Source organism: Xylocopa sonorina, chromosome 7, assembly GCF_050948175.1.
Source record: "Xylocopa sonorina isolate GNS202 chromosome 7, iyXylSono1_principal, whole genome shotgun sequence".
Lineage (NCBI taxonomy): Eukaryota > Metazoa > Arthropoda > Insecta > Hymenoptera > Apidae > Xylocopa > Xylocopa sonorina.
This window is the reverse complement of record NC_135199.1, coordinates 10,383,235-10,399,566: the sequence shown is the minus strand read 5'-3', so window position 1 is coordinate 10,399,566 and position 16,332 is coordinate 10,383,235. Positions and strand designations below refer to the sequence as shown.

The 16,332-nt window shown below is 47.8% G+C and overlaps 2 protein-coding genes across 15 annotated transcripts in view; one reads left to right on the top strand and one right to left on the bottom strand.

The window, feature by feature from the left end:
* Dlg1 (MAGUK family member discs large 1) overlaps positions 1-16,332 on the top strand; it is a 430,262-nt gene that overhangs the window by 30,244 nt on the left and 383,686 nt on the right. The window lies entirely within an intron of this gene.
* Positions 3,308-7,823, bottom strand: LOC143425417 (uncharacterized). The gene is made up of 6 exons (XM_076898162.1): positions 7,670-7,823; positions 7,296-7,586; positions 6,694-7,239; positions 6,167-6,609; positions 5,775-5,847; positions 3,308-4,764 (listed from the first exon to the last, which is right to left on the bottom strand). Exons 1-6 carry the CDS (start codon positions 7,731-7,733, stop codon positions 3,323-3,325), a joined length of 2,859 nt encoding a protein of 952 aa, XP_076754277.1. The 5' UTR covers positions 7,734-7,823; the 3' UTR covers positions 3,308-3,322.

Below are 16,332 nucleotides of genomic sequence, written 5' to 3'. Positions count from 1 at the left end.
TTCTCGCGTTATCGCTTTGCACATTTTGAAATCCCCTTTCTGGCCCTCCATCGGGCCAGTGGAAATCTTCGCTGCTCGTTTCTGTTAATCGGGCGGATTTCGCGACAATCGAATGAAATCGACACGCAGACAGCTTGTAAAATTTGATTAGGCCCGCGTGCTCCTCGCTTCACGCGATATCCGTGGATGAAAATAACGTCTGCCCTCGCGGCGTTCACGAAGAGGAAAGCAGCCAGACAGGAAGACGGAACCTCGAGGTGGCGATAAAAAATTACTTCGATTCGAGGATTCGATTTCCCTTGGACGGCTCGGGGCGTTCTCTCCCCATCGCCCATTTTACTCTTCTATTTTCACCGTCCGGATAATGCGGGCATTCTGACGTGGAAATGAGAAAACGTTGGCGCTCTCGATGGCGGACGCCGCAGCCTGTTGTGCGAGCGGATGGAACAGACGCGATTCGAACGAGTGCCAACTGCCCTACCCCCGCGACCTTTTGATTTTTACAGCCGATCAAACTCGCCCCTGTGCGAAACGACCAGCGCCGTGGAACGGTTGGGACGGGCGAATCTCTGTTTCTAAGTGGAAAGACGATCCTCCTCGAGGTTCGTTGAATTTTAAGGTCCACCTCCGCAAGTAGAGTTCGCGAGCGCGGACCAGGCAAGGCTTCGGGGGAAACTTTGTCGATTGCCGAGGCGCGAAGGGTTATTGCATTGCAAAATTGTTTTCAGAACTTCTTTATTGACTGAAAGTTGGAAGAATTCCATTATTGCAGCTCGTATGCATGATTTTTCGACGCGCATCCCCCTCGTTCCCGAGCGAGCCTCGTGGAACGGGTTTTAAACGTGGCTGCGTTTCATCGTCTGCGATTGATATAATCGTAATTGAGCCCCAAGTAGAATGAAACGATAATTCGTGTTGTTAGCTCGCGTCTACGCTTTTATGTTATATTTCACGCCAAAGCTCCTGTCGAGGTAAATTACATGACCGCGTCAGCTCTAGACTAGCGAGACGAATGGTCCTGCTGTTTCGTTTTTGGCGCATCAACCGAGAGTTCGGTTTTTCATCGATTCCGGGAGGGCGGACGGCGATTGAAGCGAACGTCCCTCGAAACTTCATTTACGAAATGACCAACGGCATTTCTGTTAGAACGGGGCGTTAGAAACGAACGAGGGCTCGGTGCAAACGAGATCTTAATGCGTCGAACGCAGCGCGCAAAGAGGGATACATCGTGGATCTTTTACGGATTATTTTACGGAACGAAACCTCTGTTGGATGCTAATTGATACCGGGTAAGAGGATCCCGAACAGATGGTTGACAGCGGGATAATTGACTCGATTTAGCTGCAGACAGGTTTAAAGCGATTAGGAGTTCTGAAACGCAGGAGCGACCTGTGCATCGCAGAAACGATCGAGTTAGTTTTCGAGCCGTTGTTACATGCTCGACGCATCGCATCAATTTTCTCTCCAACTCCGATAATTACGGGAATTCAGGCTGCGATAGCTTCAAGTATCGTTTCGAACGAAATATAATCGATGACGTAGAGAAATGTAGGCAACTCGTATTTAGAAAATGTAACGAATAACTAGATCAAGGCTGTAACTATCTTATTTTTACGATGAAAAGAGCCACAGAGTGTATTCAATTCGATGAAAGTTAGCGGTGCAGAGTGTGTGCCTTCGGGCGCGCAATTTTCACAGCCTTGTCAGAGGAACCGCTTGTATCCGCGCGACAATAAACTTCTCGTTTGTTCTCCAGAAAGATTTAAGACGGCATTACGCAGACGTGCTCGTATCTTCTTCGCGAATCATCGGATTGCATCTGTATTTGCTAATTTCCGCGATTTATTTCGATCGCTACCGGATTTAAATTATACATCGCGAGATGATTACTTTCTCAGTGCGCCATCGACGCGTCGTCGTCTTATTCCCTATCGAACGTATTCAACGGCGAGCTTCGATCTTTTTAAATATTCCGCCGCGGTCCCGAGCGGTAATCGCCCTTTTCGCTAACTGCTTTTTTCCGTCCGCTAAACTGTGACGGTCGTTTCGACTCGGAGGAACGAACAGAGGAGCCCTGGCGACAACCGTAAGGAAAAAAACGGTATGAATATTTCATGAAGGCGGTCAGACAGCAGCGCGGCCATTAAAAGTTCGATGTATCCCACCCCCTCCCCCTATGGCGCTCACGGACACTGTATTAATTACAATAAATCCAATAATCTTCCAATCGGCAGAGAATTCGTCCGGAAATCGGCTTATCGTAAATCCGAATCGCGCTAGACGCAATAACTTAACGGCATGGGCGCGCGTCACAGGGCGAAGTCACCCCGTGCATCCATTATCCTGCAGTGGGTGCAGCGGAGCCCTCTGAATGCAATTCGGTGCCATTGGTGAAATGAATTTAAAATGATAACCGGTCGCGCACGTCCGCGGGGTGCGTGTACATTTATTATGAAACGACCGTGACGTTTAAGTAATCAATTCGTTGTCATGGGAATGTAATACGGTGCAATGCGATGCGACGCGTTTTAGCCGTTATCGTTGTGCAACTTTTTGGCAGATTTTCGCGTTGCCTCGTGGGACACGCTTTCGACAGCGTGCGACAGCAGTGTCGACGGACCGCGCGACGCAGCGGAGGATGGCTGCGGTGGAAATTTTGCTAATTAGGGAATTTAATCGTCCGCGAAGGGGGAAACAGCGCAAGGGATGTCGCATCTCTGTCGCATTCTCCCTTTTTTAATATCTTAGTTGGAAGAGTTTCTTCGTAATTCAGACGATCGTACAAGTTGGTAGGAGGGAAGAATCGCTTCGTAAATTCTTATCGATGCCCTGGCGTTTATAAGGTCATCAACGAGGAGTCATCGTGCAATGACCCGGGCGAGATAAGGCGAGCAATTTCGAACAGTGCCGCCATGGGACCGTTGCACCTTTAACGCTGTTGGCGCAGCCAGCGCGACTGAAATATCGCCTTCTAAAATATGAAACTGGCCGAGTTCCATCGTCGACGTTACGGCGACGTATGTCCGCCCCGAAGAGAAATAGCTACATCGTTTCTCGGTTACAGGAAGAATAGAAGGGCAGAAGAACAACAGGCATCGCCGATCTTCTTCTTCCTCTATCATCCGAGACTTCATTCGTCGTTTGCGAATTTATCGGGGAAGTTCGTCCGAATGAAATATGTGTCGGACCGAGCGATGATCTTTGGCGAACGCGACGTTACACGCGTTATCACGACGCTATCCGTAGCTGACGTTGCAGTTTAAATTGTTTACAAACGAGTACGTTCGCAGAGTTCTTCTATTCTCGTGACATTCTTGTACACTCAAATGGTAATTAAATTAGCACGCGGTATTACATAGAGGTTCGCGTTTTGCGCTTGAGAGGTTTTCCTCTCGGACAGAACCGCAGTTTGCGACTTGTTTTTCCCGGTTAAACGCGCTTGGATCTCCTGCAGGGAGAGTCCTTTCGTTTCGGGCACGCAGAACATGGTGAACGGCACAGCGGTGATTATCAGCAGAGCGTAAAACAGAAACAAGTATCGCTCGGTCATGAGATCGAGCAGAGGCACGTAAGTACCAGTGGAGACGAAAGAGACGAGGCCCGCCGTCGAACTGGTGATAGGCGCCGCGATGCATTTCAAGTGAGGCGGAAACAACTCGGACAGTATCGTGACCGGAACGGGAAGGGCGCCTATGAACATCGCTAGGTACAACAGACACATCCCGACCACCGACAATAGTTGCACCATTTCCGCCTCGAAACCGAAACTCAACAATTGAAACTCGATCGTTAACAAAATTAACGAGAACGTGATCCCCACGCAGGACACGATCATCAACATCTTTCTTCCGCACCTGTCTACCAGATACATCGACGCCCCGGCACCGATCACACCGAACGTCATTACTATTATCACCATCAACGATGGCTTCACCATGGTGACTCCCGCCGACGTTAAAATCGACTCCATGTAGAACAGAATACTGTTAACCCCGCACGATTGATTGTACGTAACGAGCGTTACGACCACCAGCAACGACTTCCGGAACTGCACGGTCTTCAGATCCTTGAACGATACCGATTGCTCGCTGAACTTCTCGACGAACTGCCGCAGCTTGATGAATTCCGACTCGACGTCGCAGTCGCGATGATACCAATGGATCGAGGTCCTCGCCTTCTCGTGGGAGTTCTTCTTTATCAGGTGATGCGGTGATTCGGGCACCCACAAGAAGAGCAGCATCAACGCGAGGCAAGAGGCCAGAGCTACCAGAGCTGATGCTTTTATTTCCAGATACGCTCCCATGATGCTCATTATAAGGTTTCCAAAGGGTAGCCCGGCTGAGGCCAGCGAGACCAATGCCCCTCTGATAGTTGGGCTCGATATTTCCCCTAAATATATGGCGTAGCAATTGTAGGTCATCCCTATGCCGATACCACCGAGGAATCGCGCCGCGTATAACCATTCGACGCTGCTAGCCAGGATGGTCAGCACCCAGCTCGATGTTATGGGCACGTTGGTGATTTGAATCGTGGTCTTGCTGCCCAAGTAGTAGGTGCAGGTCGCGCCTCCTACGGCGCCAAAAATTCGTCCTAGATTGAGCAACGACACCACCCAGGACAGTTCCGTTACGGTTACCGGAAACGGAGAATCTGGCGCGATCAACTGCTCGTTGTACGGTGACGACCAGGCTGTCAGTAATCCTATCTGAGTCACCAACAGCAGCGCTATTAACAGATTGGACGTCGTCGAGTGGAATTGAATTGCTGGCAAGGAGTAGAATCGAGTCTTACGATTTATGAACACTCACCACCGAGACCGACGATCCATTGCGGCCAGGTTACATTTTTCTCCGTTTTCCCGTCCGTTCCATTGCTCATGATGACTCCTCAGAAGATAACAGGTAACTGACTGATGTAAGATCGTGTCAAAAATGGAAACCTTCGAAAATACCGAAACGGATGCATCGTTTGTTCGCTCTAGATAAGAGATAATGAGTGTATACATTTCCGCCTGTTTGTTAAACTAGATTTATGGGAATCGTTTCGAGACTATTTTTATTCCGTTTATTCCCGTCCGAAAACGAACGGGAGGCGTTGCGGAATTTATCGCTGCTGAATCAATCGGATCTTTTACCGATGATTATTGTTGCGAATTGTACCTTTGCGATGGTTCATCGAGGATGCGCGTTCGGAACCGTAATCGTGCCAATTATTTTCTAATGGTTACTTTCTATAGTAAACGAAGGTAGTTTGAGCGTTACGATTTTACGGCGTGCTCCGCACGACTGAACTATTAAAGACGACGAAGCGAGAAAGATAACGTATTGGAACAGAAATACACTTTTTCTATTACTGTTTCATATACCAATTGGTATACGTACCCAGTGTCTTCAGATTCGAAGAGATAAATTGTGCTCATTTTTGGTGCACAGCGTACGTCAACTTGCCGCTGATCTTTTCTTCGTAGTGTCATTCTGTTAAGTTCACTTATTTGCTAATCACTACTTTTTCTACTCTAAACGATAAGATAAGATACGCGAAATTCGGTATGATTTACTCGCTGGTGTATCAAAACTAGAACGTTTAATGTTTGCATGTAGTCAGTACCTAATTAAACGTTGACATACGCGAAAACTGTATTTATATCGTGTTTGCTTCGTAGAGTGCGGGTAGTACGTAACAACGTGTGTTCATTTATAAAAACGTCAATTTATTTAACCACCTAGGCCGTCGATTCCTTACATCGCATTTTATTCTCACGCAGCGGAGCTCCTACTTAACCGTTCCTTTCGGTTCCAAATGTTTTTTCCCCTTTTTACTCATCTCGGACAGCATCTCTTGTATTTCCTGCAGACATCGGATCGATTATTTAGTACCGCGTACACAGGGAAATGCTCGATCAAGAACACTACCGCGGAACACCTTATTGTACGTTTTCTAGCGAAATCAGGTCGAACCACCAATCTCCGTTACCGTTCGACATCCACGCTCTACTCCCGCGAACGTGAAATTGCGAAAAGCGATTTTAACTACACTTTTTACATCCACCGTGCAATATTGATAGCCTCGGATATTGAATGCCTCTCGCGCGATAAGACGATTCGTTTGCGGGCAGAAACGTATGCTGTCAGGAACGGCGTTGTTATCTAAGTCACGGGAAATCTACCTGCAACGTCTTTCCTTTGGTTTCTGGCATGGCCACGCACGTGAACACCAGACAGACGGTCATCATCACCGCGTACATCCAGTAGAGGTATTTCTCGGTCATCAGCTCGATCAGCGGCTGGTAGGTCTTGCTGCATATGAACGCGAATATCGCGGACGTGATGCTGGCCGTGAACCCGGCGATGCTCTTTAAATCGTCCGGGAAATACTCGCTGAGTATGGTGCTCGGTACTGGGACCAAACCGATGGACATCATCATGAAAAGCACCATCGAGAGGATCGGCAGACACTCGAGACGTTTCGGGTCGAAATTCTGTTCGAGCAGCATAAACTGTATTCCCAGAAGTATCATCGCCATGATCACGCAGCCGCACGAGACCGTCATCAGAGCCCTTCTGCCGCAACGATCGATCAGATACACGCTGATCCAACCGATCACTATACCTGGAATACGGAATAGCGTCGAAGCTGTAGCTAATCGAAGACGAAGCGATGGTTTTTCTTTACGATATATGAGAAACGATGTACTTATTCCTGTAGCAAGGATCACGACAGTCGCAGGCTCTATCGATGTCACTTGCGCGTTCCTCACGATCGTCTCCATATAGAAAACGACCGTGTTCACGCCGCTCAGCTGCATGAAAACGAACAAGAATATGATTATAACGAAGCCACGTCTGTTCTTCTTGACCAAGATCTGTCGCAGCCTCTCGCGGAAGCTCGTGGACGCGGTAGACCGCACGAAGTCCTCGATCACCTCCAGCTCCGCGTTCACGTTCGACTTCCGCTGGTACCATTGAATGGTCTTTTTCGCCATCACCTCGTTGTTGCATCGCACGTAATAGTGCGGCGATTGCGGCAGCAACAGGAACATCACCAGGAAGCAGATGATCGCGATCAGACCGACGATCCCAAAAGACATCATCGAGACCAGGCTGCCCATCGTGTTGCCGATCAACGTACCAAGCGGCATACCGTTCACTATCGTGCTGACCAGCGCGCCACGGATGCTCGCTGTCGCTATCTCGCCCATGTAAAGGGGGAAGCAGCTGTAAAACATCCCGAAGGTGATGCCTGAAAAAGTTGTACGCACGTTTAGAAGGAACGTGATTAAAGAGAATCGCGTTTACCTGCACAGGCTCTCGACACGTAAAGCCACCAAGCCGAATTGGCGAATATTACGCAGATCCAGCTGAGCACGATGGGTAAACCGGTCGCTAACAAGGCCTTTTTACTGCCATAGTATTCCAGCGTGAGGGAACCAATCACAGCGCCAAAGAGTCGGCCAAACGGCAACAGAGAAACTATCCACGATGCCTCATCGTCCGTTAAGTGTACCACTGATTCTCCATTGGTCAGTTGCGCGATGTAAGGGGACGTCCATCCGATCGCCAGTCCATTGTTGAAAGACAACAGGGTCACTATGACAAAATGATTATAGCGGGCGAGAGCGCGATAGTATTAGACGATTAAACGTAATCGAGAGCGAAAGGTTGGTACTAACGTGTCAAACAGGCGGCCCATTGCGGCCATACGCGCAGGAAGGCTTCTATTATCTTCAGTCTCATTTATGCAAGCCTTGCGAAATAAATAGCAACGCGTCTAATAATGTTGCTCGGCTATCACTGCGGCGAATCTAGTCGAGTATTTAGTTTATATTTCCTTCTTTCGATCCATCTCCCTCGCAAACGTTCGATGCTCTACATTTAGGCGTCGAGACGTGATTCGTCGCCGGATTCTTCGCTATCTGAGAGATAGGGAAACGGCGAGCAATAATTCAATCGAACCTCTCGTTGCATAATTTTCTCTACTGGAATTCTGTGCGCGATATCACTTCAGCGATCACGAGCATCTCACGAGGGTCCGCGTATTTACACTTACCGCTGCCATCTCGATCAAAAGCAGCGGCGGGATGTTTTAGCCGCGGTAAACTGATGTAATTACCAACGAGACTTGCTCTCGTACCTGCCGTTTCGACGTCAGCATCGATTCTGGCATGAAAAGTCGGTTTTTCATACGGTTAATAGAGACGGGCGCGTGGAATCTCCGCTGGAACATGGTCCACCATCCAATTAGATTAAACGTTACGTTTACGCTTACGTGTTAATTAACCTCGCAGATTGCAATAGTCCGTGGAGAGGGACTTAATTAAAATGCACAGCAGAGTTTTCGTGCATTTAATAAAGGAGAGTTTTTAAGTTGCATTAAATTGATATTTGTTAATTGACAATTTATAGACGATAATTTAGGGTTTACACGTTACGCCAGGCCATTCTCGTAGCTGTTTCGAAATAACACTGTGCCTAGTAACGTGAAATATTCCTCTATTGCTAACAAACTGCATACTGCATATTGCACACCGTGCGTGTACGTACTCTGACAGAAGGCGTGGAACCACTCACCGTTAACAACAATATTACGTTCGCCGGTCGTTTTGATTGAAAATCCTCGCAATTTTGCCATACGGCTAATAATACTTTTTTTTCATCCCGCTACACAGTCGCGTTTTTTGTTTTTTTTTTTCTGTTTCCTACCGCGAAAACTGTATTTTCTCGAAAAAGCAAATTTACCTGCAATTCGTTGATAACACAAACGCTTTTCGTTTACACGATTATCGCGTTGATCTCGGCAATACTCGTCGCGGCATTAACCAGTGCGAACAGATGCACTTTCCTAATTTATTTAGCGCTCCAGATAGCGATAAAGAACGATGGCGACAAACCGGGCGACAGAAACAAATACCAAGCGGTAACGTAAACCGTGGAGTTGGTCGGTTTAGCAAGACCGCCTAGCCCTCGTATTTCCGTAAGGTTTCTAACGCGCCCCGCGCCGTGTCTCGCTGAATCTTAGGTCCGTGTTAACGTTAGGTCTGAGTTAAGTACAAGCCGCAGTTCGAGAAGGTTTCCTGCGTTTTCAGGACCCGCCAGTTATTTGGCGTCCCTGAGGGCAGTCCAGTGCAATCCGGGGAACTTCAATATTTGATACAGGCGGTCGTACGGCTCGCTCTTCGAACTAGTCTCGCCGCGTGACTTGATGACGTGCAAATTGGATTACTTGCCCTCGGGAATCGTATAATCGAATTTGCCCAGGTGTGTTCATTATCGAATATAGCTGCGACCCTATCGAAGGGAACGGTCTTCTTTTCAGACGGTTTTAAGCGTCCTCCCAGACGACGTTTACCTCTCTGACGATTCGCTCGGGATCCAACGACCTGGACGCGCGCGTACCTTCGTCGCTGCGAAAAAGTTACTTCGTTGTTGTACATGGATTACTACTTCCTTTATTCGCTTCACGCAGAAAGTTCCGTGTAATTTCGTCGGGTTATGCTTAGCGTTGTCGCGCTATTCATCTCTGCGAAGTGCACTTTTCGTCTTTTACGGCGCGCGCTGAGTTTTCCTTAATGCATCGGACACACGAGCTGCCGCGACACGTTTCCCGGAAGATTCTCCGAAAGTAGACTCTCGCGATAGCGTTGGTTAAAAAGAAATCGCGCAACCGCTCGTTTATACGAAATCGATACGATTCTGCGAATTTGCGAATACCACGGACGTCGGAAGCTCGCGCGGCGAGAGTGTCTCGTCCAAAAATCCCTCGCACGTTTTTATTTCACCTAAGGTGGGAAAGGTACACCGATACTTACGGGAGGCACGAATACGAGTGGCTGGATTACGGTTTACTTTTAAGGAGAAGACGAAACACGCCAGGAAACGTGGACATAGACGTACGAGGGTGGAAGCTCATAAACTCGGCGCACATAGATAATACGTTCTATATATATACACAACCTGCCCCTATACGCGTTCGTGTACGCTTCCCTTACCTCTTTTTTACTCCCCTTTTTCAATCTTATTTTCCCTCTTCCCTCTTACCCTTTCATCCTGGACCGCCTCTTCGCCTTCTTGATCCTACTCGCTTTTTCTCCCCTTCCCCTTTCCCCCTAGACTTTCTCCGCCTCGTTCTTTCTTCCTCTGCGGGTTCCCTCTTCAGCCGGCAGCCAAAGGAGACAAAGAAGAACTGATGTACCAGCGAGAGGAGTTCCTGGTGTATAATGTAACGTTTCGAAAGCTATCACTCGCCAGGGTAAAAGGAAAGGGCTGAACCGTGGTTGAAAAGGGTTGATGGTAAAACCTGGCCCGTGGAATAGGGGTAGTTGCGGGAGAACCGGACTGAAAGAAGACATTCTTACAACGCGTGTCTTTTCGTTTCTGTCGAGGGTACCGCTGCATCGGCGGTTGCACCCTTACGTTGCTATGATTTTTGGATAACGTCCATGAAAACAGATGCGCCTCGCGTATCGCTTTAGGTCAGGAGAAAAGGGATGAAAATTATTCATGGTCCGACAGAAATGATTAAACGTGACTGGGTCTCGTTCGAAACACTCGACAACGTTTTACTGGTTCGTCGCGACTCGAATATTGCAACGGGGAATCCATTGAATTTTATCAAGAATTTCAGCCGATGTAATCCCGTGTATCGCGGAGGTTTACAACATCGAAAGAAGGATTAAACGAAATCCCCTTCAGATTAGTTTTCTGTTCCACGTGTAGATCGATTAGGAATCCACTTTCGCGAAATCGTTGCGACGAATTTGCTTTATTTCCCGCGTAAAATCGTTGGATTCCAGGCATGCGTTATTAAGGGGCATTTGCGAGAACCTCCGTGGAAATTTCATTTTTGTTCAATTCCCTTTATGTAAAAATGATTAAATCGCGAGTATTATTCAAGCACTTCTCTCGTTTTACATTTATATTTTCATCCACGCGTGCTTTTTGTGCTACCGTGTAGCAATTAAAAAACAATATTACTCGATGGCGACGTAATCCCTATCGATACGCATATTCCGTTCGTTTTCTATGGGGAAGCGGTTCGTGTCTCGAATGTTTATATTCTTACTTCGCGTCTCGTTCGCGATCTATGCTCGGTTCCGCTGCAGATCCTTCGGATGGGCTCGCTGCTCTGTTTACTGAATAAGTTGGCGAAGAAAATTTCAATTTTCTTACTCGATCGTACAAGATGGAATCGATCGAGGTACAGATTTTCCAATCAAACAATCCAAATGGTAGCGACAATGAAAAAAAAAAGATGGAAAAACTCTATTCGTTTAATGCAAGTTATTTTATACATTCGTTAATTTCTCATTTTTCCTGAGAATCTCAGTAATTCTTCATTGGCGAGCAGCGATAAGCAATTTTAATTAAATAAACCGCGAAAAGCACGGTTATTCTCACGTCCTCGACTCGTCCGGCCGCTTTGTAACGGATCGCGAGAAAGAAGCTTGTACCTCATTAATTACATAATTAGTAGAGCGCAGAGGCGCGACTAAGTCGTCTGTGCTATGTCGTCCTAGCCATTTTAATACGCTCCAACACTCGCGTAGAAGAGCTCGGCGAATCAGATTGATTCTTCTTGTAAAGTAAGCCTGATGTATCATCCTGGCGCGAGCTTAAACTTTGGGTAATTAACGATCTTCGTAATTAAATTGGTAATTAAATTACGGCACGCTCATCGTCCCAGGCACAGTCATAAGCCGATTCGGTTCAACTGGCCCAGGCGAGGCTGAGTTTCGATCCTGAGTAATAGAATTCCGGATGCCGTCTCGATCGTTTTTCTTGGATTAACGCGTGGATTACTTTCGTCTGATTTAAAGAAATGTAACGATAAATCGCTCTCGGGTCATTACTTCGTGCATTACCTTCCTCGCGAAGCGTTAAAAGGATCTCGTAAATTCTCGCGTTACGAACGCGAATTTCAAATGATTTTCCATCGTGTCGTTTCGAAAAAATATTATGTCAGAATTTTTTGTTCTCGAGGGCCTCCCCCGTGCGATACAATCGCGTAGCGTCGAATATAACCGACGAACAGTTTTTCTCCTCCTTTTCGTTTCGCAATTCTATTCTCAGTTCGCCTCGAAATGCTTTCTGGTTTCTGCCAGATAGAGACGAAACGGACCTTTCTCTTTTTCGGGGCTCTTCCTCTTCTTTTTACCGGCAGTTTTACTCCTTTGTTTCTTTCATTCACGACCCTACCAAACATTCAGGAAGCTTCACCCCTCTTTTTCCTCCCCGTCAATGGCAGAACGAGGAGCTGGCTGGAATTCATACCCCATTAGAAATTTGACGCTCTGCAGGGACGCGCAATCGATTTACCCCTCTCGAGCATCGAGATTCACGATCATTCGAGCGTTCGAGTGATCCTCAAAATTGCTTCATTTTTCCGTTCTCCGTCCTTGTTTCACCGTTCGTCCTTTTTTTTTCCACCAGCGGAACTGCTTAGCAACAGTTATATACGCATCCGAAACTGGAACGCGGCTGCACGAAATTCCTGTCTTTTCTTCTCTACAAAATATTCCGCGTAATTTGTTGCACATTTTACGGAGTAATGCGACGACTGTCGTGTTAATAATGCCGTTAATAGCAGTCGATCGATCGCGACGTCGTCGCTTCAGGTGTTCGAGCCAAAAACAAACGCGTGTTCCGTTAACGATTTTATCGTGCTTGCAAAAGTGCTCGGATTAGATGGATCAGATATTTGTCTTGCGAAGGACGTCTCCTCTGCGCGGCGATTATGGTTTCATTTAAACGCGTAGATTGACCAAAACTGGTACTCTATTAGCGGTGTGTCTCCGAATCGCTTCCCGACTTCCGCAATCACCTCGCCATGGTCAGGAGATTAAGGAGGCTTAGTCGGGCTTCGAGTAAATACCATTCGCCAGAAATTCTAGTCTACGTCGAAACATTTGTCACCCTCGCGCGAGGGCTCAGAACCGTCAGGCTATTCGTCGGATGAGAAGGCTCCCTGGTAATTTCCACTCTTTGAATCGCGTCGCGAATCATTTCCTCGCTAGAAGTATCGAGCGCGCGCATTGAAACTCGGCTCTCCGATCGCGCTACCAGATAACCGAACGAACGCCATTCTAGCGCGTCGATCGCTTTCTTCGCCAGACCCGCGACGATGAGTAATAAGGCGTAAAAAGCTATTAGGTCCTCGATGGATATTCCCCGTCTCTTTTCCTCCTCTGCCTACCGTTAAGACGACTTTCGACGTGAAAGCGGGATTCTACGGGCCGGTCGACGAAAGACGTAAAGCTAGAAAAGCGGAGGAGAAGTCGCGGCAGCAACGCGGATGGCCTTCTTCCACCGTCCTCTCCGGTCTCATACGATTTTATCTCGTTTTCTCTATCCCTTATTACTTGTTCGCGTTACCTTTCAACTCCGCGATGGAGCCCCGTTGCGGTGAGAGAGGAAAAACGGGGAAAGGGAAACACGGACAGTGCTCGTGTGTCTCTTTTTCACGATGCTTTATATCCCATTACACGCATGCGCTCGATCAACGATCGTATCAAACCGTCGACCGACGGTTAAGGCGTGAAGCGTGCGTACCCTTGGTGTCGCCTGCGAATGTCACGATTTTTTTCATCCGTGCGACGAGTTACACGTTACGATCGCTTGTAATTACGTCTCGCGTAATGTTTCCTCGTTGATCGCAACGAAGTTTTCGTTGTTGTCGCGTAAACTTCGCTTAGTTCCGTCCCGCGGAGCTTCGAGGATAAATGCGGGGGCAAAATTCAGATTTTCGACTCAGCACAGCGCAAAGTGTAGCTATTTACGTTTCAACCGGGTTGCGAAAATGGAACCTGTTACGTCCCAAAAATCAGCAACGACGAGGAACGAACGTTGGAAGCAGAAAGATCGCGGGGGAGAAACGATCGCGGTGTTTGCACCACCGGCGAGATCTATTATTTCTTCCCGTCTGACCAAGCGCTGAGCGATACCACTTAACCGCCGCTCTCGCCACGGTATTCGAAACTCCTGCATAAAGGAGAGCACGCGTTCTAAACCCTTCATTGAAATCGTCGAGCTCCATGTAAAATACACACCGTTCGACGTCTCCGAAATTTATTTTCCGCTTGTTTCCCTCGACTGGCATGGAATCTTCTAATTATTTCGAGCGATATACCTAAAGCGGTGCTCGTCAGATCGCAATTTCTTTCCCCAGTGGCGAGGCGAGAGGGCGGCCCGTTATTAATGGGAGAAATGAAAAGGCGTACGAACACTTTGCGCGTCCCGTCCGTGTACGAACGGAGATGGAGGAGGTGGAAAGGATTCCGCGAAGGTACGGACGAAGGTAGAGGTCGTAGAGGAAGTTGGCGGGACGTAGGAGGAGGGCAGTGTGGCGGTAGCGAGGGGCCAGGGAGCAGCGTGGGTTTGGAGGGCGGTCCGGGACGAGTCAAGGGGTTGGAAAAGGGGCGACTCCGGCAGTCAGCGGGTTAAAGCCGCCCGGAGCGGGCGTTCCATGTGCGTTGCCTCTCGCCTCTCTCGAATTCCGACGGAATGTCGCGCAAAGAACGCTCTCGTCGACGCAATTCGATCACGTGTTAATCGCCACGCACGGACAGAGAGTTCGCGCGATTACATTTTCCTGCGCGACGTCACGCGCGAGTGCTGGTGGTTCGCTTCGATGATCGCTGAAACGATGACGCTTCGTTGCGCTCGTGCCTGCCGGTCCAACGACGTCTGACCAGCAAACTGTGCAGAACGAGTGTCGTCGCGGTCGTCCTCGATGCTGTGTGACACGTGTTAGTTCAAGCAAGACCAAGGAATAATTGCCGTGTGTGATTCTTCGGACGCACGACGGGTCGACGCTTGGCTCGTCGATCGATGGAAGATTGTTTCCGCAAGGATCGTTCGAGTGCATCGCGAAAGGGAAATATTTGGGTTTCGACGTTTTTCGATGCCGCGTTGATATTCCACGGACGCTAATTTCTCGATAATTGATCGCGGTGACACGTAACTAAGTTACGCGATTTTTGCGCACATTTACATTCCCTTCTCGGTGTCCGTTTCTTCCTTTTTTTTTAGCGTCGAATAAGAATTCGTTTGCTTCGAAGTTATTGAATGTACAAACGCGGCATGGTGGACATTGAAAATACACGGAAAAACTTTCTCGCCCCGAGATTCCACCTGAATGGTGTTATTCGTGGGAACGAATTCACCATTTAACAACTTTTTCGATACTCTGATGGAAAACTCGGGATCGGCAATGATGCCATTAGTCGGTTGGAGTTAGCACTTTTCTGAACGCCACCGCCACATGTGATCCATTTAAATCGTCGCCCTGGCCAATATCGCTGATGCGCTAATGCAGCCTCTATCTGGTGCGCGGTGTTTCGAGGTGTTCGCGGAAAAAAAAAAACGCTTGCCTGTTCTCACGACAGACCGTAAATAACTAGAATGAGTCGCTGCGAAGGCAGCACTCGATAACGCGTGCACAGTTACTAATTTGCTTATCAGATTTCCGTTTTCGAGGGGACGTTCGTTATTTTCCATCGTCGCCTGTAATATTCGGGAACGATTTATCGCGAAGGGACGAACACTGGCAACGCCGTCAAAAGCGATTAACCGTGATTAAACGTTAATATGTTTAAGACGTTAAATCATTCGAAACGGAATCGTATTTACAGGAAGTGAAATAAATTAATTATCGTTGCTGCATTAAGCAGTTATGTGAAATGTGTTTCGGAAAGATTCCTCGAATTTTTGGCGCATAATTTATACGGTGGCGTAGAATGCGATATATTTAGAAGGAAACGATGAAACAACGCGTAAAATTTCGTAATGCCTTCGATAAAATTTCTGAATCCGGCGTTACCGTCATCCACCATTAACTGTTCCAGTCGTTTTGTGACGGTTAATTGCGGATTCGCGTATCACGGTGGCGTGGCTCATTTGAATAGATTCGTCGGTAGTCAATGCTTAGGAAATAGAACGTTCGGAAATTTCGTCGCTTCGGAACGAGCAGGGAAGACAATGAAAGTTGAAGGGCCGATCGAAATAGCCCCCTTAAACAGCGCGTAATTAGTACCGATTTTTAACGCGATCAGAAACTTTTTCAATTCCACCGAACCATTTACAATGCTCGCGATCGGATAAAGCAGTGCTCGCTAATTAACCGTGGAGAACATTTTTACCATTCGCTGTTTTCGCCTGACGGTCGAAAAATTATGTGTTATCGCGACGAATGCGTAACAAATTAAGCGAAACAGACCCGTGAAGTAAAGAAACAATACTTCACCATCAAACGCTGCGATATTCCTTTAAACGGCTCGTACAGTTTCATCGCCGCGAAGTACCATTCCGCGATCGTTGAATTGGCCAACAGCGAGAGAAG